Source organism: Theobroma umbraticum, unplaced genomic scaffold, assembly GCF_002168275.2.
Source record: "Theobroma umbraticum cultivar Fairchild unplaced genomic scaffold, ASM216827v3 scaffold_86.0, whole genome shotgun sequence".
NCBI lineage: Eukaryota > Viridiplantae > Streptophyta > Magnoliopsida > Malvales > Malvaceae > Theobroma > Theobroma umbraticum.
The window spans coordinates 3,460,399-3,483,490 of record NW_018397263.1 but is presented as its reverse complement, the minus strand read 5'-3'; the positions used below and the strand labels follow the sequence as shown (position 1 = coordinate 3,483,490).

General features: G+C 35.8%; 4 protein-coding genes and 1 non-coding gene across 7 annotated transcripts; 3 read left to right on the top strand and 2 right to left on the bottom strand.

The window, feature by feature from the left end:
- Window positions 1-5,259: 5,259 nt before the first annotated feature.
- On the top strand, window positions 5,260-8,384 carry HD2C (histone deacetylase 2C). Its single transcript, XM_021433704.2, has 8 exons — window positions 5,260-5,412; window positions 6,318-6,394; window positions 6,481-6,712; window positions 6,802-6,986; window positions 7,387-7,497; window positions 7,595-7,685; window positions 7,895-8,030; window positions 8,123-8,384. The coding sequence occupies exons 1-8, from the start codon at window positions 5,400-5,402 to the stop codon at window positions 8,184-8,186; spliced, it is 909 nt and encodes a 302-aa protein (XP_021289379.1). The 5' UTR covers window positions 5,260-5,399; the 3' UTR covers window positions 8,187-8,384.
- Window positions 8,385-9,114: 730 nt separating this feature from the next.
- On the top strand, window positions 9,115-9,197 carry TRNAL-UAA (transfer RNA leucine (anticodon UAA)). The gene has a single exon. It is a non-coding gene; the product is annotated as a tRNA-Leu (tRNA).
- Window positions 9,198-10,031: 834 nt separating this feature from the next.
- Window positions 10,032-13,764, bottom strand: LOS2 (Enolase). Its single transcript, XM_021433486.2, has 16 exons — window positions 13,605-13,764; window positions 13,236-13,299; window positions 13,078-13,142; window positions 12,935-12,982; window positions 12,518-12,604; window positions 12,335-12,415; window positions 12,059-12,160; window positions 11,828-11,983; window positions 11,658-11,720; window positions 11,492-11,569; window positions 11,128-11,322; window positions 10,963-11,013; window positions 10,778-10,866; window positions 10,621-10,672; window positions 10,454-10,510; window positions 10,032-10,300 (listed from the first exon to the last, which is right to left on the bottom strand). The coding sequence occupies exons 1-16, from the start codon at window positions 13,671-13,673 to the stop codon at window positions 10,220-10,222; spliced, it is 1,338 nt and encodes a 445-aa protein (XP_021289161.1). The 5' UTR covers window positions 13,674-13,764; the 3' UTR covers window positions 10,032-10,219.
- A 3,638-nt stretch (window positions 13,765-17,402) lies between these two features.
- On the top strand, window positions 17,403-18,477 carry LOC110420231 (Thioredoxin superfamily protein). Its single transcript, XM_021433469.2, has one exon. It carries the CDS (start codon window positions 17,577-17,579, stop codon window positions 18,249-18,251), a length of 675 nt encoding a protein of 224 aa, XP_021289144.1. The 5' UTR covers window positions 17,403-17,576; the 3' UTR covers window positions 18,252-18,477.
- Window positions 18,478-19,876: 1,399 nt separating this feature from the next.
- Window positions 19,877-23,050, bottom strand: LOC110420230 (pentatricopeptide (PPR) repeat-containing protein). Of its 3 annotated transcripts, none has more exons than XM_021433467.1 (2): window positions 20,452-23,050; window positions 19,877-20,386 (listed from the first exon to the last, which is right to left on the bottom strand). In XM_021433467.1, exon 1 carries the CDS (start codon window positions 22,975-22,977, stop codon window positions 20,518-20,520), a length of 2,460 nt encoding a protein of 819 aa, XP_021289142.1. In that variant the 5' UTR covers window positions 22,978-23,050; the 3' UTR covers window positions 19,877-20,386; window positions 20,452-20,517. The 3 variants fall into 3 exon arrangements, with proteins under 3 accessions (XP_021289142.1, XP_021289141.1, XP_021289143.1); XM_021433466.1 differs by having other exon boundaries at window positions 19,877-20,359; XM_021433468.1 differs by having other exon boundaries at window positions 19,877-20,356.
- Window positions 23,051-23,092: the final 42 nt, after the last annotated feature.

Genomic DNA, 23,092 nt, shown 5'->3' with positions numbered 1-23,092 from the left:
AGGCATTAGAGCCAACAGAGCAGGCGGTTGGGTGAAGACTGTAAACTCGAAGAGGGTACGCACAAAGGGCATTGCAAAAGGGATCGACGGCAGATTGAGAGTGGCATGGAGCTGTGGACATCGAGATCATCCCGATGGATGACTACGATGTAGCAATGGGGATCGGATTTCTGGATCGAGTTCAAGCCATTCTCATGCCACAATATGACTGCATATGTGTCTTGGAACAAAAGGGGCAATGCATAGTACCAATCAGATGGGGGAACGATCAGCCAACGAAAACACTGTCTGCCATAGCCAAAGGCGTAGGCAAGGGGGAGCAGACAGTTGCTGGGTTGAGTCTAGAGGACACCCCCAACAACACGATCGAGGCACCGGCAGAAGTGTTGCAGAAGCTTCAGGAGGCAATGCATTTAAAGCTGCCAGGCCTCCCACCTCCCGCCCGAGAAGTTGCTCACGGTGAGCTAGTGCAGGGGCACAGCCACACACGAGGCACCATATCAAGTGGCACCTCCAAGATCCGCCCACGGCAGGAGGATGCTGCAAGCTTAGGTGGGGAGGGTGTCACGGTTCGCTGAATCGAAGCCCTACACACGGCAGCGAGGACGCGCCAGCTTAAGTGGGGGAGGGTGTCACGGGCCACAGTCCAGACCCACCAGGAGGCCCAAGAGGGTGCCAGCCCAGTCCAGACCCACCTGGAGGCCCAAGAGGGTGCCAGCCCAGTCCAGACCCACTGGAGGCCCAAGAGGGTGCCAGCCCAGTCCAGTCACACCAGGGGGGCCCAGAAGGGGTGCGGCCCACGAGGGGGGCTGCTGAAAATTCAAATTTTCCCTCCCAACCGAATTTCTAGAACCTTCCAAAACTTTGGAGGGAAATCTTTTGGGGGGGAATACTTTGAATTGAAAACTTTGGAGGGAAATCTTTTGGGGGGAATACTTTGAATTGAAAACTTTGGAGGGAAATCTTTTGGGGGGAATACTTTGAATTAAAAACTTTGGAGGGAAAAGTGGGTGGGGAACCTTGGCTATAAATAGCCCCATCCACCATTGTGTAAATCATCCATTTTTGCATCCATTCTTGCATCCTTTGTATTTCAATTCATTCAATATAAAGAGTTTAGTTTTTCTCTAGCATTTTCTTCCCATTTTCTCCTTGTTTATGCAAGCTTGCTTGCCGGCTTAAAGCCATTGTGCGGGTGTTGAGCGCTTGTCGGGTGAGTAAGGCTGACTTGGTTCTACTGCCGACGAGCCTAAGGGCTGAATCCAAGGCCGCACGAAGGTGGTCTTAAGAATCGCCCCGTGACAATAGCAATGGGTATGCTATCTTCGCATAAACTGAGGGAACGGGCTAGTAGAGGCCCTCACCCCCTCCCAAAAAAATTAAAATCTTATAAATTTTTCTTTTTCTTTTAATTTTATAATTTGTCCTTACTTTTTAAAAATTTTATAGTTCCATCATGCAAACATTGAACATTTTATTTCCGCCACCAAGCATGAAATCTTGACTTTATTATTGTATTTTTGGATATCCTCATATATCCAACCTGTTTATATAAATTTCAAGTATCTTTTATTCAAATTTAGAACAAGTTTGTGTCACACTTCCTCTTCCATATTTTGGTGGCTTAAGCCTTGAAAGGTTGGGACTTTCTAACTTGAATTTTTCTTCATTTGATCATATTCTGTAATTACTATGACATGCATAAGGGGTCAATGATAATAATGTGCAGATTTATAAGCTTTTAGGTTTTTAAATTTTTTTTTCAATTTGGAGTGAGACTTTTGTTAATGATAATAATGATGTTAGCTGTCAAAAGGGGTTATTGTGATAATAAGAAAAAGTGTTATAAATAATTAAAAGATGTACTAGAGGTGACAAAAAAAAGATAAAAGTATTTTTTAAAATATTGACTATCATGACAAATGAATAAGAATAAACAAAGAATAAGTTTTCAGAATGAAAATAAGTTAAAGAAAGGAGTTTTCAGTGAGAGTTGAGTGAGAGCCATGTTGGTCTCAAAGTGAAAATTCTTTTAATGAATTGTGCAGGTTTTATATATAGTGTTAAAAATAACAATTATAATAAAAAATTTTAATAAACGTAATAAATGATGTTATTAAAGAGAGTTTTAATATCAGATAATCGTTATTGAAAGTTAATATCGAATAACGATAAACACTTATTATATAATTATTGAAATAATTATATATAATAAAATTTATTATCGAGTAGAAACTAATAAAAAAAATCTTTATGTAAATAGATATAAAAAAAATTATATGTAAACAGATATAAAAGAATAAAATAAAAAATATACTTACATTTCAAAAATAGTTTAAAAAAGAGATCTCCTAATTATATCTACATCTACGCCCCAAATCAAATTTTATGGAGTTTAAAAGAGAAATAAAAGGCTGGTTTAGTTTCAGAGGGCATTTCAGTGTGTTTATTCTTTTGTTTGCTCACCGTACAAGCTTGTGAACTTTTTTATTTAGTTTCTACTTTTTCTTACCTTGAAACTTACAACTGCAGTTCTACTCTAATTTTTTTTAAAAAAATATCTATTAGGCTTTTGTTTTAGAGCTGGTAGCTTTGTGCTGCGAGCTCTTTCAATTAAATGTCGCGAGCTGTTTTAAATGAGGCTCGTTTATTGTGCCACGAGCTCCATAAATTTTATTTATTTATTTATTTGATTTTTTAAAAAATATTGTATTGTATTTTTTAATTTTATTCATTTATTATTTTTTATTATATATATTGATAATAAAATTTATAATTTAGATAAATTTTGTTATTTTTTTATTATAATAAATTTAATTTAGTTTAATTTTTTTTCTTGACATTCATAAATAATAAAAATTATTAAGTATGTATATTTTTTTTTTTATGATCATGTTTGTAAGTTTCTTTTTCCATCATCCTCTATGGCTAAGATGCACTTTTCTTCGAAGATTAATTATGGAGAGCTTAGAAAGGTGGCAATAAAAAAAAAGACCAATACACATAAAAAGAATTCCAAATTAATTGCTTATAAGAAAATTAGAGTAAGAAGGAGTGGTGAAGTTCCTCTTGTCTCTAAAAACTGAGAAGATGAAAAATTAGAAAAAGAGGAGAAAATCGATTTTGGGAAGAAGTTCGTGCCAAACACGTTGATGAACATCTTTCTGAACTTGTTGGATATGATTGGAATCGTCTATACTTAGAAGCACCTTCTCTTAAAAGAAGTAATATTTCAAGATTATTCATTCAAAAGTTCAAGTTTGAGGGTAGTGAGTTTCCACTTTCTACTACTAAGTTAGGTTTCAATTTTCAATTTATATTTCATAACACGCCCTGTACAATTTCTACTTTGTTACATGCCTTGACTAATTCTTATTTTGTTGCACACCATACTTTTAATCCAATTTTTATTACACGTTATTTCTAAATTCATAACATTTTGAATGCAATATATTTAATAATACACTATTACACGTAATGCCTCAAAGATATCTACTTTCAGCTCTTCCTCCGTTGAACTCACCACGACCAGTTCCTCCATTTATTTCACCTCAACATTCTCATACTTTTTGAAATCCATTTGCATTAGAATACAATCCTGTACATGTAAGCTACATGCACTAAACAATTAACTAGAGAAGCTCCATGACATTTACAAAATATTTTTCTTTTATTACACGCCCTGTATAATCTCTGTTTTGTTAGACGTACTTTATAATTTCTATTTCATTACACGTCCTGTATAATTTCTATTTTATGACACGCCCTGACTAATTTCTATTTTGTTACACTCCTTGACTATTTCTATTTTCTTACACGACATACATTTAATCTAATTTTTGTTATACGCTATTTCTAAATTTCATAACATTCTCAATGTAATACATTTAATAATACACTCTTACACGCAATGTCTCAAATTCATTGGTTTGAACACGTCATATTCATGTAACTTATGAAATCGTTCATTTGTTAGACGCATTGCCCATTTTTCTTTGCATATGCTGCAACATTCAACCTAAATGGGCATGCCATCTAATATTTTTTATGATTTCCACAACTTCAAACAACACCAATGCTGTTTAACAATAAAACCGTACACCACATTCTCAATTAATATGGCATTCAAAACACTAAACCTACTTAAAACTCAAAAAAAGATATTTGACATTACTTAACTTACCTTATGTTGCCAACCCTAAACCTTGTCACTATTAACTTTGCTCTTAACTTATTCGAACATTTCCCCATCTTTCAAAATGAGTGAAATGATCGTTTAATATTCTTGCATTGTTATATGCCTATCATTTCTGTTTACGACATTGTCTAATAAACCACAGAAAATCATTATCATATCCGACAACCAAAGGAAGGTTTTAATTTTAACAAATTGTCTTTTACCAAATTCTAGTCATATATATTTTTTTCACCTATTTGCGTGTGTATGACAATGCGTGTGATTGAGAAGGTTTTATTTATGGACATTTTTTGTCCAAAAATCTTATCTTTTGGCTAAAAACAATCAAAATTATAAAGAAAGCTATTTCCAAAAACAATAAAGGCTAAAAAAAATTATCCCCAACAAAATCTCAAATTAATTAATTATGACTAAATACTCAAATAAGCCCCTAAACTTCTATTTCGGGTTAAATATGCTATTCTCCTTAACTTTTGACGAATTTTCATTAATCAATGATACATGTGACATTTTTATACCACGTCATTTATCATGTGACAGATGATATTTAATGCCATGTCATCTATAATATTTAATGTCACATCATTTATCACACGATAGGTGACATGATAAAGAAGTGCCACATATACCATTGATAATTAATTATTAGGATTTCTTGCTTACTTTTTTACCTATTTACTCAATCATAATCAATAATATTTAAGTCATATCATTTGTCACGTGACAGATGACATGGTATAAAAGTATCACATATACTATTGACTAATGAAAGTTAATCAAAGATTAAAGAGAAGAGATTATCTAATCTCAAATAAAAATTTAAAAATTTATTTAAACGCAATAAAAAGATAAGTTCCGAATTAATTTTGATTACATAGTTCTGAAACTTATTTGCCCATTTAGCTATTAATTATTGGGTCCAATAATTTTGGGCCCTTTGGTTCTGCTGCGAAAGCCCAAATTTCTTCATTACCCCAAACCAACGGACCCAATAGGCCCAGATTTGATTCTTTTACGGTGGTTCGCGCAACACCAAATCACAGCCTAGCCCCAATCATCACTCCTTTAGCCGACAACCTATAAAATGACACACTCTCTCTCTCTCCCTCACCGTCGTTCAAAGTCTTAACCGAGTATTTCCTAGGAAATTTCATCTAAAAAGCTCGGGAAAACCCTAAGCATTACTTCTCTCACACTCTCAATGGAGTTTTGGGGTAAAATTTTTCTCTCTTTCTTGCAATTCATTCTTTCGATTGTTTTTGTTTCTCTTAATCTTTCTTCAAGTTACGAAATTGGCTGAACTGAATGGTTATTCTGTTTGTTTGTTCCATCTCGAATCATTTGTTCATATACTGATTTCCCACAAAGATTTGATTTTTCAGGCTGTTGCTTTCGTAATTATTTTGCTTTAAGTTTGGTCTTTTCTTTTGTTTTCCTTTTTTTAAAAAGTTGTATATAAGAGTGCGGTATGGAATCTTTTATAATATAAAGTTACTTGTGGAATTAATGAAACAAGTTAAGAGACAACGATTATGTTAATAAGATTACATAAAATTTAAATAACATAATAAAATGCATATAAAATTATAGATATATCAGTTCTTTGAATTGTTATTTAGGTTCTGAATTTAAATTGATTTTATCTTTTAAATTGTTTTCTTGGGCTTCATATGTGTTTAAAAGAAATTTTTAAAATTTGTCATGCTTTTTTTACCTAGTCATCCATCAGTGTATTGGGTGCCACAACAAGAGCTAGAATAATTTAATGGTTTGAGGAAAAAAAATTTTAATGGGTTTGTTGTTCTTTTTAAGTGATTATTTCTATGACCAGCAGCTAAGGGTTTGTTTTGTCTTTTCATTTGGTATTTTGATTTGAACTTTCCTGTGGGAAACCTTTAAGATTACGTTTTCTCTGCTACTGCTCTGGTTATTGTGTTTCATGATGTCTTGTTGAAGTGATTATTTCTTAATGGTAATCATACGTTGAATTTTTGTAATGTTGCATATTTACAATTTCCTCTCGTTTTTTTTTTCCTTTCTCACTGTATTCTTCAATGCTTTTAGCTCTAATAAGTTATGAACCCCCCTGCCCCCTTGAAATTTGGCAATATATATGTAGGTGCTGAGGTCAAAACTGGACAGATCTTTGAGGTTGAATTGGAGGATGATGGCAGTAGGATCTTGCATCTTTCACAGGTTATTAAGGAACTCTTATTTCATGCTTATTTGCGTGTTAAGTTATTTATATCTCGTTGTTAAATTTGCTACTGTATAACTCACAGGTTGCCCTTGGTGAGGTGACTGGTGATAACAAGAAAGAAAAAGGAAATGAAACTGTCTGCATCTATCTCAAAATCAATGATGAGAAGTTTGTAATTGGAACGCTTTCTCAAGAGAAATTCCCCCAGATACCATTGGATTTGGTGTTGCATGACAAATTTGAGCTGTCCCATACCTGGAAGAATGGTAGTGTTCATTTTACCGGGTATTATGTTGATACATCTCAAGGTGGCGGTAAGTCATTCTGCTCTTGTGTTCTTATTTATTTTACATTTGTTAATATTGTTTAAATATGTAAATCATTTCCAACTTTTACTTCACAGATTCTCAGTCGGAAGAGGAGCTCCCTGTACCTACAATTAATCCCATAAAGCCTCATGCGACAGAATCTGATCCTACTACGTCAAAACAGGTTAAGATTGCGGAACCTAAAAAAGAAGAGGATAGTAGTGATGATGAGGATGAAGATGATACTTCTGCTGAGGATGAAGAGACCAGTGATGATCAGGTGGATCTTTAGCAACTAGCAACTATTAGTATCATACCCAGCTGATCAGATCTTCCTGCTTTTAGGGGTGATTCATAAGTCTGAATATTTGAAATGGGGTGTTAAACAGTTACTGATATCTAGTACGTTAGAGAAAATAGTTTTAAAGGTGTCTTTGCGTGACTATCATTGTTGTGAATCAAGAAAATGTTTTGATGTTTTTCCTGTATTTTCTTTAAGTTTTTTATCAAACTGCTATTTCTTTATCACCTGACAATTTGTTGAATTGAATGTATCACGTTTCTAACTTGGTCTAGGTAGGAGCTCTTGTTTGGATATAGCTGTTTATGTTGTTTTCTTCATAGCCCCATTTGGACAGAATGCCATGTCTGACTGGAGTTATTCCGAGCTGTCATTTTAGGAACCAGGCATGTTGGTTAATGGTGAGAATGAAAGTGACGATGATACTGACAGTGATGAAGATGATAGTGACGAAGAAAGTTCAGATGAGGATCAAGAGACTCCTGAGAAGGTATTGACATATGCTTTGGTTTCCATTCAGGACTTTGAGGGGCTTCAGCTAAGTTTTTACTTTATTGTTCTAATCACTAGTGACTGGTTTTCCATAGGCTGAACCAAGCAAGAAGAGACCTGCAGAGTCCGCTACGAAGACCCCTGCTCCAGAAAAGAAGGCAAAGCTGGTCACTCCCCAAAAGACAGGTAGACTTTCCCTTCTATATGTTCTCTTATAGAGATGTTGATTGCTTAATGACTAATGAGGGATCATAATGCACTATTCTGTTTATTTATCAATTATACATTGGTTGCTTACCCCTTTTCTGATTCTCCAGTCTAGCGCTTTCTTCCATTGTTAGTTTGTCTATAATTAAAAATTTATATTGTTAAAGAGTTGCCAGTCCTTGGTGCAGATGGCAAGAAAGTGGGTGGACATACTGCAACCCCTCACCCTTCAAAGCAAGGTGGAAAAGCATCAGCTGCCACTGGACAGGTGAAGCAGAATCCAAAGTCAGGTGGTTCACCATTCCCTTGCAAGTCTTGCGGCAGGTTGTTCCTTCTTATTAAGTGGTTAAACCAATTATGATTATTTTTGTTTACATTTTTTGGAATAATCATGTATGTCTTCAAAACTTGTGCAGGTCATTTGGCTCTGAAAATGCTTTACAATCTCATTCCAAGGCAAAGCACGGGGCTGCAGTGTAAAAATGATTCGGTCCAATATAATATCTTTGTTTGAATTTTGATAATTATGGAATGAACAAGTGGATATGACTAGTTAAATGTTTGAAGTAAATGTAATTGATCTTAGTAGGCCCCTTTGAAATTGCCTTTATGTTTTGGATGATGCTTTCTATGTGAAAAGAGATGTTTGCAAATTATAAGGTTAGTACTTCAATGAAATCGCGTCATGCCCACATCTAGAATTGAATTAAATACTGATTCTGTTTGATTCCTCTCTGTATTTGCTTCAATCTTTTAGAAGCAAAAGAAAATGGGTTGTTGAAAAGTTTAGAAATGGAAACTTCAAGGCCAGGTAGGCCACCTACTTCTTGCTATAGAGGGCTGTGGGGTTATGTTACTATTCTCTCATTACATTTCCTGGTCCACCTCTCCGACCTCAAGGACTTTTGGCTTCATATCATGGACCCCGGGGAGCACTCAATAGATGATGTATTCACAACTAAGACAAAAGTGGCTTCGCCTCAGGCAGGTGACACAACTACTAGTATAGTGCAAGCCTCAGGAATTCATTTTTAGGCTTACGCTAGCTCTACTTTTGCATCTCAAATCCTTGGGCGTTCCAACTATCATGCTAACGCTTTTCATAAAATGTCATCAGTCTGTTGGCACTTAACTAATTAACCAATATGGATAATCAGGTAATAATAATGCGGATGTAGTCATTTTTAGAGAATGTTCTGATAACTAGTATTACCAAGCTAAATTTCATGCTAAACGGCTGATAGGTCTTTCCTTTGATAACTTGAAAGTTCCAACTTGTCATAATAATTTGACTATTTAAGTATCAATTAAACCAATACAGTAAAAGATATAAAATATACGAGTGGGGTCTCACTCTATTTAGAATAACATAGTTTTATAGCAACTCTATGTAAACCTCACATCAACAGCAGGTTTGCCCGAGAGGTTAAGGGGGAAGACTTAAGATCTTCTGCACATAAGTGCGCGTGGGTTCGAACCCCACAGCCTGCATTTTTGCGCTTTGTTTTCAACTCTCTCTTTGTACCTCTTTAAAGCCTGGATTTAAGCAACCATTCTTGATTTTCTTTTCAGTTTCAACTTAACTTTGTTTTGGAATTATGATTTTACCCCATTCCTCCTTGTACTATTCTTTTTCCGACTAACTTTAAAATTTTTTTCTCATTCCTCCAACTGTTCTTTTGACCGAAAATAAGCTGATATAATATTTGTAAAAAATTCTTAAATTATTCAAAACAATTCAAATAATTTTTTTTTTACATCAGTCAAATACACGTACTTTTTTATTTTATATCAAATAAATTTTTATAATTAATAATTAATTAATTATCATTGATTCAAATATTACTTGTTATTCTTTATCATATAATTATATAATTGTTATTCTTTATCATATAATTATATAATTATAACGCATTAATATATTATATCTCCGTCAAAACTGTTTTGAAGTAAATTGATAAGTAATATTATAGTTAATAACGGTTAATTGACTACTGGCCGTTAAAATCTATTTAATTAAAAACAAAAACATAAAAAATGTGATTAAACATATTAAAAAAAATACAAGCTTATTTGAATTTTTTAAAAATAATATAAAAACTATGCCAAATAAATTTCTTGATGAAAAAAAAATTCTGCTTCTCCCTTTCCATCAACCTTATCTTTTAAATTTTTCATTTTCAGTCTCTAACTGGAATTGTTTCATCCATTGACTGAGTAAATGAAGAATTGCCTTCAAGAATTAAAGAAAATAAGGCTTGTGGTGTCCAGAAATTCTTGCGTAAAATTAAGTTGCTAGTAACAAAAGATATCTCTACCCAAAGGTAAATAAAAAGCGGAACCATCATTTCCGAAATAACAAAACATAAAAGTTTGTTGGAACAAAATTTCAGTCAAAATTATTGAAAAATGTTTGGGTCCAACCCACTCTACGTGCTACACTTATTTATTGCATGTGAAGCTCTATCGCACACAACCATCCCGCCTCAGCAAGCGTACCATCCAACAGACTCTTAATAGGGTCCAACAGGAGCGCGGTAGCTTGCTCCGGCGTAAAATGCCTCAGGACCAAGCTCTTCCTCAATACGTAAAAGCTGGATGCACAAAAGACTCCCAAGATAAGATAAATCAGACAAAGCTTGGCACAATTTTCTCTTCTTCGAAAAAAGAGTCATGTCTTGATAGGAATCAACATAAAACTCAATTAAAAGAAAAACATATGTTTGATTAAAGGTGAGGATGTTAACCTGATTGTACTTAGCTAGACGCTCAGACCTGCATGGAGCTCCAGTCTTAATTTGACCCTGATTTTTTTTTTAAAAAAAGAAAACATGTTAAGAACAAGAATTAGATTGCAACATCTTAATTCACAACAATTAAGGTTGTAGATTCAGATTTCAACAGAATTTATTACCGTGGCCAAACCCACTGAAAGATCTGCAATAAAAGTATCCTCGGTTTCACCACTGCAAGTAAATAATTTAAAGGTTCTGTGAGTAACTGGAATTTTGGAAAAGATATGAATGACAAATCATATTAACAATTTTTTCATTTAAACTTGACATTCAAACCTGCGGTGGCTGGCCATCACACCCCATCCAGCTCGCTTGGACATTTTGACAGCTTCAATGCTTTCAGTAACTGATCCAATTTGATTAACCTGTTTCCCAATCATACCAACAAAGAATTAGATTTCTATCCAATGCAAGGCCAAAAACCAAAAATGACTTTCTAAAGAAAAAGAACCAAGTAATACCTTGAGAAGAAGCGCATTGCAAGCTTTTTCTTTGATAGCCTTCTCAACCCTCTGCATACATTAAGAAAAGAGAATGAACATGTCATGTTCCATCAAAAGGAATACTTTGAAATACATGCTCTATTTCCTATAGGGAAAACACACATGGAAATGCCAATTTCTAACCTTTGGATTGGTGACCAAGAGATCATCTCCCACAATCTGAACTTTCCCTCCAATTTCGCAGGTTAATTTGGTGTAGTGCTCCCAATCATCTTGGTCAAATGGGTCTTCAATTGACACAATAGGATACTCAGAAGCAAATGACTTGTATAAATCTTTGAGAGCATCTCCTGGGATCTTTTCTGAACCGTCATTGTTCTGCACATGCCAAACAACAGAAATAAATGGAGCAAACAAAATTAGTATAACATTAACAGGGCAACTTGAAAGAACAGGTTATCATTAAATGATACAGTTATAAAGTATAAACAGATCTCAAAAAAGGTACAATGATTGCGAATATCTTGTGAGTTCTGACAGTGCTCACCTCTTCTTTGAAGTTCAGGTCATAGGTTTTATCTGATCCATAAAATTCAGATGCAGCAACATCCATTCCAATAACAACCTAGAAAAGAAATGGAACATTCAATCAGTCATCTCCTGACATCAAAGTAACAGAAAATTAATAAAGGTTAGTAATAAGGGGCACTAACTCTGCCTGTGTAACCAGCATTAGAAATGGCAGTCTTTAGCAATTCAAGGCCCTCCTTGTTCTCCTGAACTTGCACAAAAAATGATATCAAATAACTAGTCTTCAACTGAAAAAGAAAATAACAGGTAAATATAAAGTGAAACCTTGAGATTTCATCAACCAAGGATTGACCTGAATATTAGGAGCAAAACCACCTTCATCACCAACATTGGTTGCATCTTGACCATACTTCTTCTTGATCACAGTCTTCAAGTGGTGGTAGACTTCCACACCCATCTTCATGGCCTCTTTAAAAGATGTTGCTCTGATAGGGAGAATCATGAACTCCTGCAAACATAGACGAATGAGGACATCAATATCAAGAAATGACCAACAAAAAAAAGGGAATTTCAAGACCCATACTTGCATAGCAAGTTTGTTTCCTGCATGTGATCCACCGTTGATGACATTGAAAGCAGGGACTGGCAGAACCAACTTCTTGTTACCAGCAAGGTTAGCGATGTGCTGCATCCAAAGGGTAGGTTTATTAAATACATATGACACAAACAAGGAAAATTTTCTATATAATAAATTACCCAAACAAGATTAAGTGGTTTGGAGGCCATCAATAGAAATCATTCCCCCATTCACACAGCGATATTCAGATGCTTACACAAGTCTTAAGAAGCCAGAATGTACCTTGTAAAGGGGAATGTTCTTTGCTTCAGCCCCAGCTTTGCAAACTGCAAGGGACACTGCAAGAATGGCATTTGCACCAAGCTGGAGGGAAATTAACAAGAAAAAAGACAAAAACATTAAAAGGAGGTGTTAATAAGCTTAAAAAAATCATTTGAAAGATAAAGAAGCAAGCAGCTTGGTTACCTTTTGTTTGCACCAACCCCACTTATTTTGAGTTCCATCTAGTTGTTGAACCATGAAATTGTCAATAGCAGTCTGCTCAGTTGGATCCTACAAAAAGCAATTGAAAAAACACACTTCAGGACAAAGTATACCGTGAATTATTTCATTAAGTTCAACCAAATGCTCCATTTAGTTAGTTAATGATGCATGATTCTACTTATACATGAAATAGTTATGCTTGACTTAATGCTACATTCTTTCCACTTGCTTATTCTTTATCATATAGTAATAACATTTATTGAAGCAAAAATCAAATAGCTGCAAAAGTAACAACCAAACTTAGTTACAACTTACAAACCCAAGTTAGAAGTTCATATCAATCAGTTCATGATATATTACAAACACGAAATCAAAGGCGAAAATAAGTTAGGGACAAACCTTTCCAATCAATGCAGGGCCGATGATTCTGTTAACATTTGCGACAGCCTATACATATTACAAGAGCAGCAAATTGTTAATAAAACAAATTATTTAAGAAAAGTGCCAGTAAAAATAAAAGATAAAATCGCAAGATAACTGACCTTTGATACACCTTTGCCAAGGTAATCCGAACCTCCATCCCTCAATTCAAGAGCCTCGTAAACTCCTGAAACAAAATTAAACGTTACTAAATTAATAAAATTATGAAAAAAATTGTACAAATTAATTATTTTGATGATTACGGGATAAATTAACGTACCAGTGGATGCACCACTTGGAACTGCCGCTCTAACCTTTTTACCGTTGGATGTTTCCACATCAACCTATCATGTTCAAGCAAATATTCCGTTAAAATAAATTAAAATTTTGCATAAATTTGAATACTGAAAATAACAGAATTTAACTACAGGAATAACGCTTATGGTATGCAATCAGGGGAAAAATGATTAGAAAAACTCAGCTAACTGACCGATTCGACTCATCGAGTCGTAAAAATCTAAAAGCAAATAGATCGACAAAGATTTAATCGGGAAATGAGTGACGGAGATGCTAAATATATGCAGATCGGTGACAAAAAATCATCGAAAGGGACGAAAATAAATAGCGAAGATCGGATGAGACGGCGAACCTCGACCGTTGGATTTCCACGACTGTCGAAGATCTGCCTAGCCTTGACGGAGACGATGGTAACAGCCATGAGATAAAAGCTTTTCTGAGATCTAAAGGGAAGAGAGAGTGAGCGTACAGAAGAGATAGGAAGGTTTGAGACTGGTCACAAGAGTTTTTAAACGAACAGTGGAGTGAGGTTTATATAAAGGGGAGATAGGTTAATGAGAGCCGTTGATTTCAAACAAAAAATACAGTAGCCATTGGATTTTCGCATTTATTAGGTTTAAGCAGGAGGAAAAAAAAAACAAGACATGTGAGGAGCACGGGTTTAAACTGTCTTTCTTTGCGTTGTTGTTTTGGTGGACCGGAAGCGCATGCTTTTTGGTAAACTTGTCAAAAAGGCCTACACATTTGGTTCGGTGGGTTCACCTGAAAATTCTTTGTTTTCGGCTTCTTGTCCAAGTTAAATGGTAAATATATTGTTGAGTTTTAAGTTGACTAAAATTTTATATTTTATTTGAATAGAATTTTGGTTTATGTATAGATATACAATTTTAAATTTCTTATTTTACGTAGAATCATAATCATATTCTACTTTAGACTTTTATATTATAAAAGTATATCTCTAAATTTTAAAATTGTAAGTAGTGCTTTGAGAATCTTAGAGAAAGGACACTTTGTAACTCTGTCTTTTACTATAGGTGGAGTTTGGGAGATTATTGAGAAAGCGTGTGTAAGGGATCTTTGGTTGATTTGGAGAGCTATAGCCCGTGGACGTAGGCAAGAGGCCGAATCACGTAAATTCTTGTATTTTTTTGTTTGCTTGATTTCTCTAGATTTTATTTTTGTTGTTTGTTGAACAATTTTCACAACACAAATGAAAACATTACCACTTAATTTAAAAAAGGTTTTAAATAAATTAAAGAAAATAAGCCCCAAAATAATTGTACTATGCTTAGGCTGCTCTGTTAAACGTGTTTAGCCTACTGCGATTTTCCCAACGTTGTAGGTTTCAGGCTCTACTGTATGTTAGTCAACTTATCTATTGATCGATTATTTGAAATAGGGCAGCATTTGCCCCTTGTATTTGATTATATTCCCCTGCCAGCTCCAACTAATTCTTCAGATTGAGTTCTGATATGTATTTTTGTGACCCGACAAAAATAACTGCAAGATTCGAAGTTCATTTGCTTATCACTTTGATGGATCCGAGCATTATGAACCACAAAGCAAAGTCTTCCTATAGTTAGAATTAATAATCATTTCTGATTCGAAAACATGAATTTTTCTTTAATAAAAGATAAAAAGTAGACTCATGCCATCCAATGAAGTCAATTCTTTATCAAGGAGGAAAAAAATTTAGTGGGTTAACTGCTTATTTTGACATTCAATTCTTAAAATTTTTATATATTTTTTTATTGTTTTATGTATACTCGCATGTTGGATGACGATGAACCTGTCAACAAGGATACTACAGTCGTCACTGTCTACATCTGCATTTGTTTTTGGTTGATGAGTCTTAATCACTTCCACATTTCTCTTTCCATTCGAATTCAAGCATAATAATAACTTATAATTCCGGTAACATGTCTGATTTCTTTTTTTTTCACTTTATAATTTTTAATTGTGCCTTTAATTATTAATCTAATGTCAAATATTTGGATCCAAAATATTGTAATTAATAATGTTGCGAACTTATTGCTGGAAATTTTTTGCCTCCTATAGTAAGCGTGGGTGTCTTTTTCGCGCATGGAGCTGCATTGTTTCATGTTGCACTTTTGAACTAAAAAACGTGAAAATTACTTCCTAACTTGGAGAGCAAGAAGTTTGTTTGTCCTTACTCTAATTTATTGCCGGAATCATTCACATGAGCTCACCGAACCCTGGGCACCTACTGCTGCTACTGCTACTACTGCAAAAGAGTATCAATCAGGCATATACTTTTGTGCTACTAGTGTTCAAAATTCACATGACTTCCTCTCGTTTGTCAACAATTTGGCTGATTCCATGCCAAGATATGTATGCCTTTTAGTGAGTCCATGTGGTACCCAATCAATATTATATAATTGATAGGATTGTTGATCATTTTGAAGTGATCGAACTCTTTGAAGTTTGAAGCTTTGTTGGTACTGGCCCCTTAGCAAGCTATTTTGAGACCGTGCCTTTCTAACATATCGATGCATTCAAGGCACCATTCCTGATTAAACAACCCTTTGGGCCTTTAGGCAGACAACAATATTGTCGTTATATCATAAGGAGGCTGTTATATAGTAGCACACTATCACAATGTTTTCCACTAATGTCAAAATTGATTTATTTTTTTTCTGAGTAATTCTACCGCCCAATTCCAGACCCAATGATAGAAGCAACGAAGCAACTGTCTGCACAGGAAGTTTTACATCTTACAGGGATCAGCTCAACATGGACGGCCCAGCCCAATATCTGGGCTCCTAATTCGGAACAAATTCCCAATGCACACTAAAACACTTGGGACACGGCCACGCGTGGGGTTGATTAGGCTCGCCTTTTAAATAAGGCTGAAAAGTTTTTTAAGGCTTTTTAATTATTTAAATATTTTATAAGTTAATGGAAAAAATTAAAGTTGATTCATGTAAAATATCTTATAGTCTTCTCAAGCTTAAGACAATTTTCATCTACCTTTTTCTCTTAGAGATTGATCCCATTGAAGCTAGTATGATATTAAAATTGTCTTAAGCTCTAATGTTCCTGTACGTCACGTTCAATATATTTGTTTGATTTGTTTGCAGCACTACCTTTTCCTGTAAAAAAATGCTTTTACAATGGGAAAGATGAGTCTTGTAGCTCAATGGCTTCCAAATTCCATGGGAGGGCTTGCAAGTGAGGCAGCTTTCAGTGTCAGTTTTCTTAACTTGATCGTTCTACAACTTGGGCAGTAGGCTCAGTTGGGCCCATTTTCCCAGGAGTTGTGTCATTGCCCACTGTGATGTAGTTTCGGAGCAAACAAGTTCTTGCACCATCCAATACCAATGTAACAGCTCATATGCGATAATTAAATACGAGCTTTTGGTCAAAACTTTACCATCTAAAACATAGCGTTGTGCTTTTGGCGACCTTAACAAGTCAATAATCTTGACTGCCACTTGCTTTTGCCTTAATTAATTACACTGGTCCAGGTTCTCAGGAGCCTTAACTGACAGGTGAAGGTCATGTGACTTGGTGTAAAAGTGTCATTACGCTGCTTTGAAAGGTTGCTAGGCGCCTCTGGCATATGGGAATGGGATGCACATCACTTCGTTAATTTGTTTTCTCCTGCCTTTAAGATTAAAAATTGTTTAGTCTTTATCATTCAGCAGGCCACGTCTGGGTTCTCACAATTAAAATATTCAGGTTCAAGCATCAACCTACTCGAAGTTTAATTTGATAAATGAGCCAAATTCAAAGAATAAAAGATTAAATATATACATATATATATATTATATAAATAACAATGTTAATAGGTATTAAACTTTTTCTTTGTTAATGTAAAAAATATTTCAGAGCCTAAGATTAAATTCCAATTTTGCCCACCCGTAAATTGCTCACTTCTTTTTAATTTTGTAATTATATATCTTGCTCAATGAAACCTAATCTATGGTAAATTTTCATTTACAACCTTAAATAATCACGTTGCTAATTTCTCCAGAAAATAAGTAATACAGTTACTAATAAATTTTTTAGGTCTTGTTCCCATGTATATTCCCTTCCCTAGTTACCGGACACGATTACTCCCACGAAAGAAATAGGAAAACATTATCATCAAACATTTTGGTCACCAATTATATCGTTCAACCAAAACCAACCTGGCAGCCTGCCAACAAAGAAATAATCACTGAACCTCTTCTTCTCACGTGACGTCCTTTGTTCCCTCCGCCCTCTTCCAAAAAAATAATCCCACCTCGAAACCAAAACGCCCACACAAACCTCACTCTTTTGTTGTCTCTTCTCTCCTCTCTTTGCACTTCCGTTAACAATGGCAGCTTCCTTAACAGTCTCAAGGTTTCTCTCGCCAACCGCCCTCTCTTTTTCCACTACCACCGCCAAACTTTACCCTAAATCCTTTTCGTCGAAACTCTCCTTTTCTCCCCGTTCCCTCAACCTCCACCGCCGCCCTTCAAAACCCATTTCCTTTTCCACCAAAACAACCCAAATCTGCGCCTCAATCTCCGTCGGAGACAAGCTCCCCGACGCAACCCTCTCCTACTTAGACGCCGACGGAGAACTCCAAACCACCTCAATCTCCTCGCTAACCGCCGGCAAAAAAGCCGTCCTCTTCGCCGTTCCGGGTGCTTTCACTCCCACCTGTTCCCAGAAGCACCTCCCGGGCTTCGTCGAAAAGTCGGGGGAACTCAAAGCCAAAGGGGTGGACACCATTGCCTGCGTGTCGGTGAACGACGCATTTGTGATGCGTGCGTGGAAGGAGAATCTGGGGATTAACGACGAGGTTCTGTTGTTATCTGATGGGAATGGGGAGTTCACGAAGAAAATCGGGTGTGAATTGGATTTGAGTGATAAGCCCGTTGGGCTGGGAGTCCGCTCCCGAAGATACGCGCTTTTGGCTGAAGATGGAGTCGTTAAGGTTCTTAATTTGGAGGAAGGTGGTGCTTTTACCTTCAGCGGGGCTGAAGACATTCTCAAAGTGCTCTGATTTTGGTGAGATTGGACACTGGGGACTATCTAGTTATTCGTTAAACTCGGTCCTTGGGTAGTTTTTGTTTTGTTAATAACAATGAGCCAGAATCTGAGAAATCTTTTGATGAAATGTTAGCAATAGAAAGATATTTATGAGATTTTGGATGAATCTTTTCGTTTGATGTTTTTTTTTTTTGGAATTCTCTCTTTGGAAATAATTCGAGTGTTCACGTTGTTGTGTATTGTTGGTGAGTGGTGATGCACAATTGTCAACGATTTTCCTTTTGACTTTGTGAGGTAAAAAGAATGAGTGAATTAACTATGCAACTCGACAGGTTTCAATTGGCTGGAGCAGTAGGCATTCTATTTTTCTGTTTCAAAGGCTTTTTAATTGGAATGTGTGCTTAACCTTTGATAAGGAGTTAATACGAGGTTTGTTCTTCCTGCATTGTTGATAGGCTTTTAGTGGCTTACCCTTTTGTGTACTTGCTAGGAGTGTAACATAGCATTGGGAAGAGAATGAAGGAATTGATCCGGTGGGGAAGGAAGTTTGGGGTTATTTATGTTGTGAATGCCACCAATTACTGGACTTAATTGTGCTGATTTTATTTGAGTCTCAGATATATATACAATTTCTCTTGATATAAGAAGATATATACACTCTGTATTTTATCATCAATTTCAAGTTCAGGGAACTTGATCTGAACTCGAAAACGAGGTGCACTGACTCAGCTTACCTTTCGCATATTGGTTGCTAGTCATGAAGGTTTGGAGAATAGGGACCAAGGTCCATGCTTGGGATTACCAGGATGCGACCAGCAAAACTGTACTCGGGTCATCCGAGACATAGTTGTAGGAAGTCACATATTCCACGAGGGCATGAAGAGTGGCCTAGCCTGAGGTCATTGTAAAGAGGTGGAAACACAAGGTTGTCTAGGGTTCTCCTTAGGTCAAAAGTAAACTTCAGTTAGAAATGCTGGCTGTTGAGGTGGTCGATATGTCAAAACTGTTGATGTTGCACTTGTTGCAAAGCACATAATTGCCTCTAATCTCATATTGGTCCATCTTTCATTAAATTGGATTCTAAATTGCATTACATTCTATTCGAATTATAATTTAATCATGAACCTAGGTCATTTGTCAAAACCTGGACATTTTGATTCAATATTTGAAAGAATAAAGCCCTCCATGTATGCTCGAGTCAGTTTTGAGAGTTCGTCAATGTGTCTAATATGAAAATACTAATAAAATACGATAGGTATAATGTATGTGATATCGTATTTGAGCAATTATCAAAAATGTGTTGTTTGATTTATTTTTAAATGGTTAGTATTGCACGATGATATCTTTTATGTGAACATTCACGTAACCCGTCAAGCACCATATCATATTTTGTTTTGGTTTTGGCCGCAAACTTTAAAGTGAAATAAAAAATTAGAGAGAATGTGTAAAAGATTAATGATTCATGCTTTTGGCCTTCTGTTTTGTCCTACTCTTCTTCACTGTTGAAGAACATGTTGTGAATTTATATTAAAAAAAAAATCTTTTTAATATATGTAATATATTTTTAATTTTATTAATAAATATAACATCTTTTAAATTTTTTTATGTGTACATACTACATATAAATCAACAGTCCAAGGCTCAGTTGGAGAGAGGAAAGGAGTCTTGGGTTGAGATATAAAATAATGTCTTCAGCTCATGAAGGAAAACTCGTAGCCCAAGGTACGTTTTGTTCACGATTTTTTTTTCTTTGATTAAAGTAGGCTACGACACTTGTAATAACTCAATATGATATCCTGCTTCATTGTTACATGCGGCTTGATATTTCTAATATTGTAAAATATGTTGCAATACTACTTTGACAACAGTGGCATCCCAAGCCCATTGGTTAGAAGAGATTAACTATACATATGAAACATCTTTGGCTTTCTATGAACATCGATTGTCAGGCTAGAAGCTTATACACAGGAAATATTGCCTAGCAAAACATTCATAATGCTTATTAACCACTTGAACATTGCCATCCTTCTCAACCTTCACTCGTTCAGTGCTCCTTCCATGCACTGACCTTGCAGGGGCACTAACCAGCCTTCCTTTGTGAGGTCATTCAGTGTCCACCTTCTGTCATTTAGAGCAATAAGCCGAGCACTATAAAGAAAGAAATCAGTTTCACAGGAACATGAATCCAGACAATGGTAGAGAATATTGGATACCTGTCTCTTTAATTGTAAAAATATTGCTTCACAAAGAACCCGATCTACCCCGGTATTTCTCCTCAATTACATTTTCGCAACAGCAGATAGGTCTTCACCAAAGCTCCAATCATCCATTCCTTTAACCTTCATTTCTGAGCAGATAATCTGGGCTTCTTGCAACCTTCCCTGCTCTGAAAGGCCAGTCACAAGTTCATTACAAGTCGTGAAACGTGGAAGGAAATGATTCTCAAGCATTTCTCTATACCAAAGATATGCTCCAATGAAATCCTTCTGTTCACAATATCCTCTAATCAGTAGGTCATAGGTATCAGCTTTAGGAGCCAATCCCTTGACCTTCATATCACTAACAAGATTCTTTATTTCTGACAAGTTTCCCCTTCTGAAGTTCCCCAGAATCAAGCTATTGTAGGTCATTTTGTCAGAACAAATTCCTCGTTCTACCATCTCATGATGCAAAGCAAATGCCTGAACATCTCCACGCTCCGCATACAAGTGAATCAGTATATTGTATATAAGTCGATCAGGAGTCAAATGCATCTCTGACATTTCACAAACCAGTCTTTGTACAAGCTCTATACCTTCCTTGCAGCATACACTAATGAGAGGACAATATGTATTCAAAGTAGGCTTTATGCCCAAACTCTTTATGTTTTCATACAATTCCAGACATTTATGAGCATTTCCCTCATTAGAATACCCTGATATCAAGGTGTTGTAGGTGATGACATCAGGAGTACACCCACTACTTGTAATTTGGGAAAGCAAATCTTCAGCTTCAGTTACCCTTCCCTTTTTGCACAGCCCATTGATGAGTGTGTTGTATGTTACAATTGTTGGTCTTGTTTCACCTTTCACCATTTCATCAAAGTACCTGAAAGCATCTTTCAACTTTCCTGCCGTGCAATTACCAGCAATGAGCATGTTATATATTAGCACATTAGGCAATACCCCTCTACTTACCATATCCCTGAAGGTTATTTCAGCTTCAAGAAGCTTACCATCCTTGCATAAATAATTTATAATGGAACCATAACTTATGACATTTGGCTTAATCCCACGATTTTCCATTTCTTCTATAATAGCAAAACACCTATCCAATAGGCACATTTGCCCAAAACCATTGATTAGGATGTTGTATGTCTCAACATTCGGTAAAACACCCTTCTCTCTCATCATTTTTACCCATTCTTCAGCATATTCCACCTCTTTCATTTCACAAAATTTGTCAATCAAAGAATTGAAAGTAACACAATCCGGCCTCAACCCCAACTTCTCCATATGCTCAACCATCGAAATGGCTTTGTTCATGTTACTAATCCGACAATATCCATTCACAATGGTATTATATACCACCTCATTCAGCACAAACCCTTTTTCAATTTCTTTCTGCAAAACCTCTTCTGCTTTTTCAACTTTCCCTTCCTTGCATAAATAATTCAACCAGTTGCTTAACATATATCTATTGATTCCAACTCCTTTCCCACTCACTTCTTCATACAAAGCCAATGCACTTTCAACATTCCCACTCCTTAAAAACCCATCAAAAAGTATACTGCAAGTAAACCCATCAGGAGCAAATCCTCGAGCTTCCATTTCCTTCAAAACATGTTTCGCCTCCTCCATCCTACGGGCACGACAAAGCCCACCAACCAATATATTGAAAGTGACAAGGTTAGGCTCCACATTCTCTCTTACCATCCTCTCTTTTAAATCAAACGCTTTCTCCAACTCCCCAACCTTACAATACCCATCAATAAGTGTATTATAAGTAACCACACTTGCCACCAACTTTCTCTCAAGCATCTCATTAAACAGTTTCTCTGCATCCCTAATTCTCTTCTCTTTACAAACCCCACCAATCAAAGCATTATAAATAAACAAACTTGGACTCACCCCTTTTTTCTTCATAGAATGCACATACTCATTAGCCCTTTTCAAATCCCCTAATTTTACAGCAGCTTGAACAGCTTTTCCATACATAAATTTATTGGGTCTAAAACCAGACTCAATTATTTCCTCAAACAAATTAATGGTTTTATCAAACTTATTCAAAGACACTAAAGATTCAAGCAACAAGTTAAGAGAAGTTATAGAAGGTTGCATACCTTCTTTCCTCATAGCTTTATATAGCTCCAGAGCTTCACTGTGCATTTTGGATTCTGCTAATAAAGACAAGAGAATATTTGAAAAAATGAGTTTTAAAGAAGGTGAGGTAAGAGAGAAGAGAGTGAAGAGATCAGATGGTGAAGAAAATGGCGATTTTGAGAAAAGAAGAGATTTTGTGAGGTTTTGAGCAGCTTCGGTACGGCCCTGTTGGAGAAAAGCGGAAAGGTTTTGAATATGTTGATGGCATTCATGGTTATGCATAAAGCTTTCATTTTCGTTGTTGGTGTTGGCTGTTGGGGCTTCATTGGTTTGCGTTTTGTCTGGTGAAGAGAGCGTGCAGAGAGAGAGGGAAGTTTGGAGTTTCTTCTGGGAATCGCAGGAGAATTTGGAGAGGAGAGTGACGCGCTTTGCTGCCATGTTTGAGTTTTGCGATGAATCGGGTTACGGTTTTGACTCCATTAGAACCCTTTTGAAGGGTTTAATTAAATGGGCCGAAAAAAGGGGTTTGATTAAACACTTGGGCCGGAAACTT

What these genes read in the sequence shown, in the direction of transcription:
- HD2C (XM_021433704.2), top strand. An exon ending in TGATACATCTCAAGGTGGCG is followed by an intron (nt 6,713 to 6,801) that starts GTAAGTCATTCT and finishes TTTACTTCACAG; the next exon opens with ATTCTCAGTCGGAAGAGGAG. An exon ending in CCTTGCAAGTCTTGCGGCAG is followed by an intron (nt 8,031 to 8,122) that starts GTTGTTCCTTCT and finishes AAACTTGTGCAG; the next exon opens with GTCATTTGGCTCTGAAAATG.
- LOS2 (XM_021433486.2), bottom strand. Translation starts at nt 13,673, where the DNA reads ATGGCTGTTACCATCGTCTCCGTCAAGGCTAGGCAGATCTTCGACAGT. An exon ending in ATGCTGGTTACACAGGCAGA is followed by an intron (nt 11,570 to 11,657) that starts GTTAGTGCCCCT and finishes TTTCTTTTCTAG; the next exon opens with GTTGTTATTGGAATGGATGT. An exon ending in GTGATGGCCAGCCACCGCAG is followed by an intron (nt 10,673 to 10,777) that starts GTTTGAATGTCA and finishes ATTTACTTGCAG; the next exon opens with TGGTGAAACCGAGGATACTT.
- LOC110420231 (XM_021433469.2), top strand. Translation starts at nt 17,577, where the DNA reads ATGGCAGCTTCCTTAACAGTCTCAAGGTTTCTCTCGCCAACCGCCCTC.
- LOC110420230 (XM_021433467.1), bottom strand. Translation starts at nt 22,977, where the DNA reads ATGGCAGCAAAGCGCGTCACTCTCCTCTCCAAATTCTCCTGCGATTCC.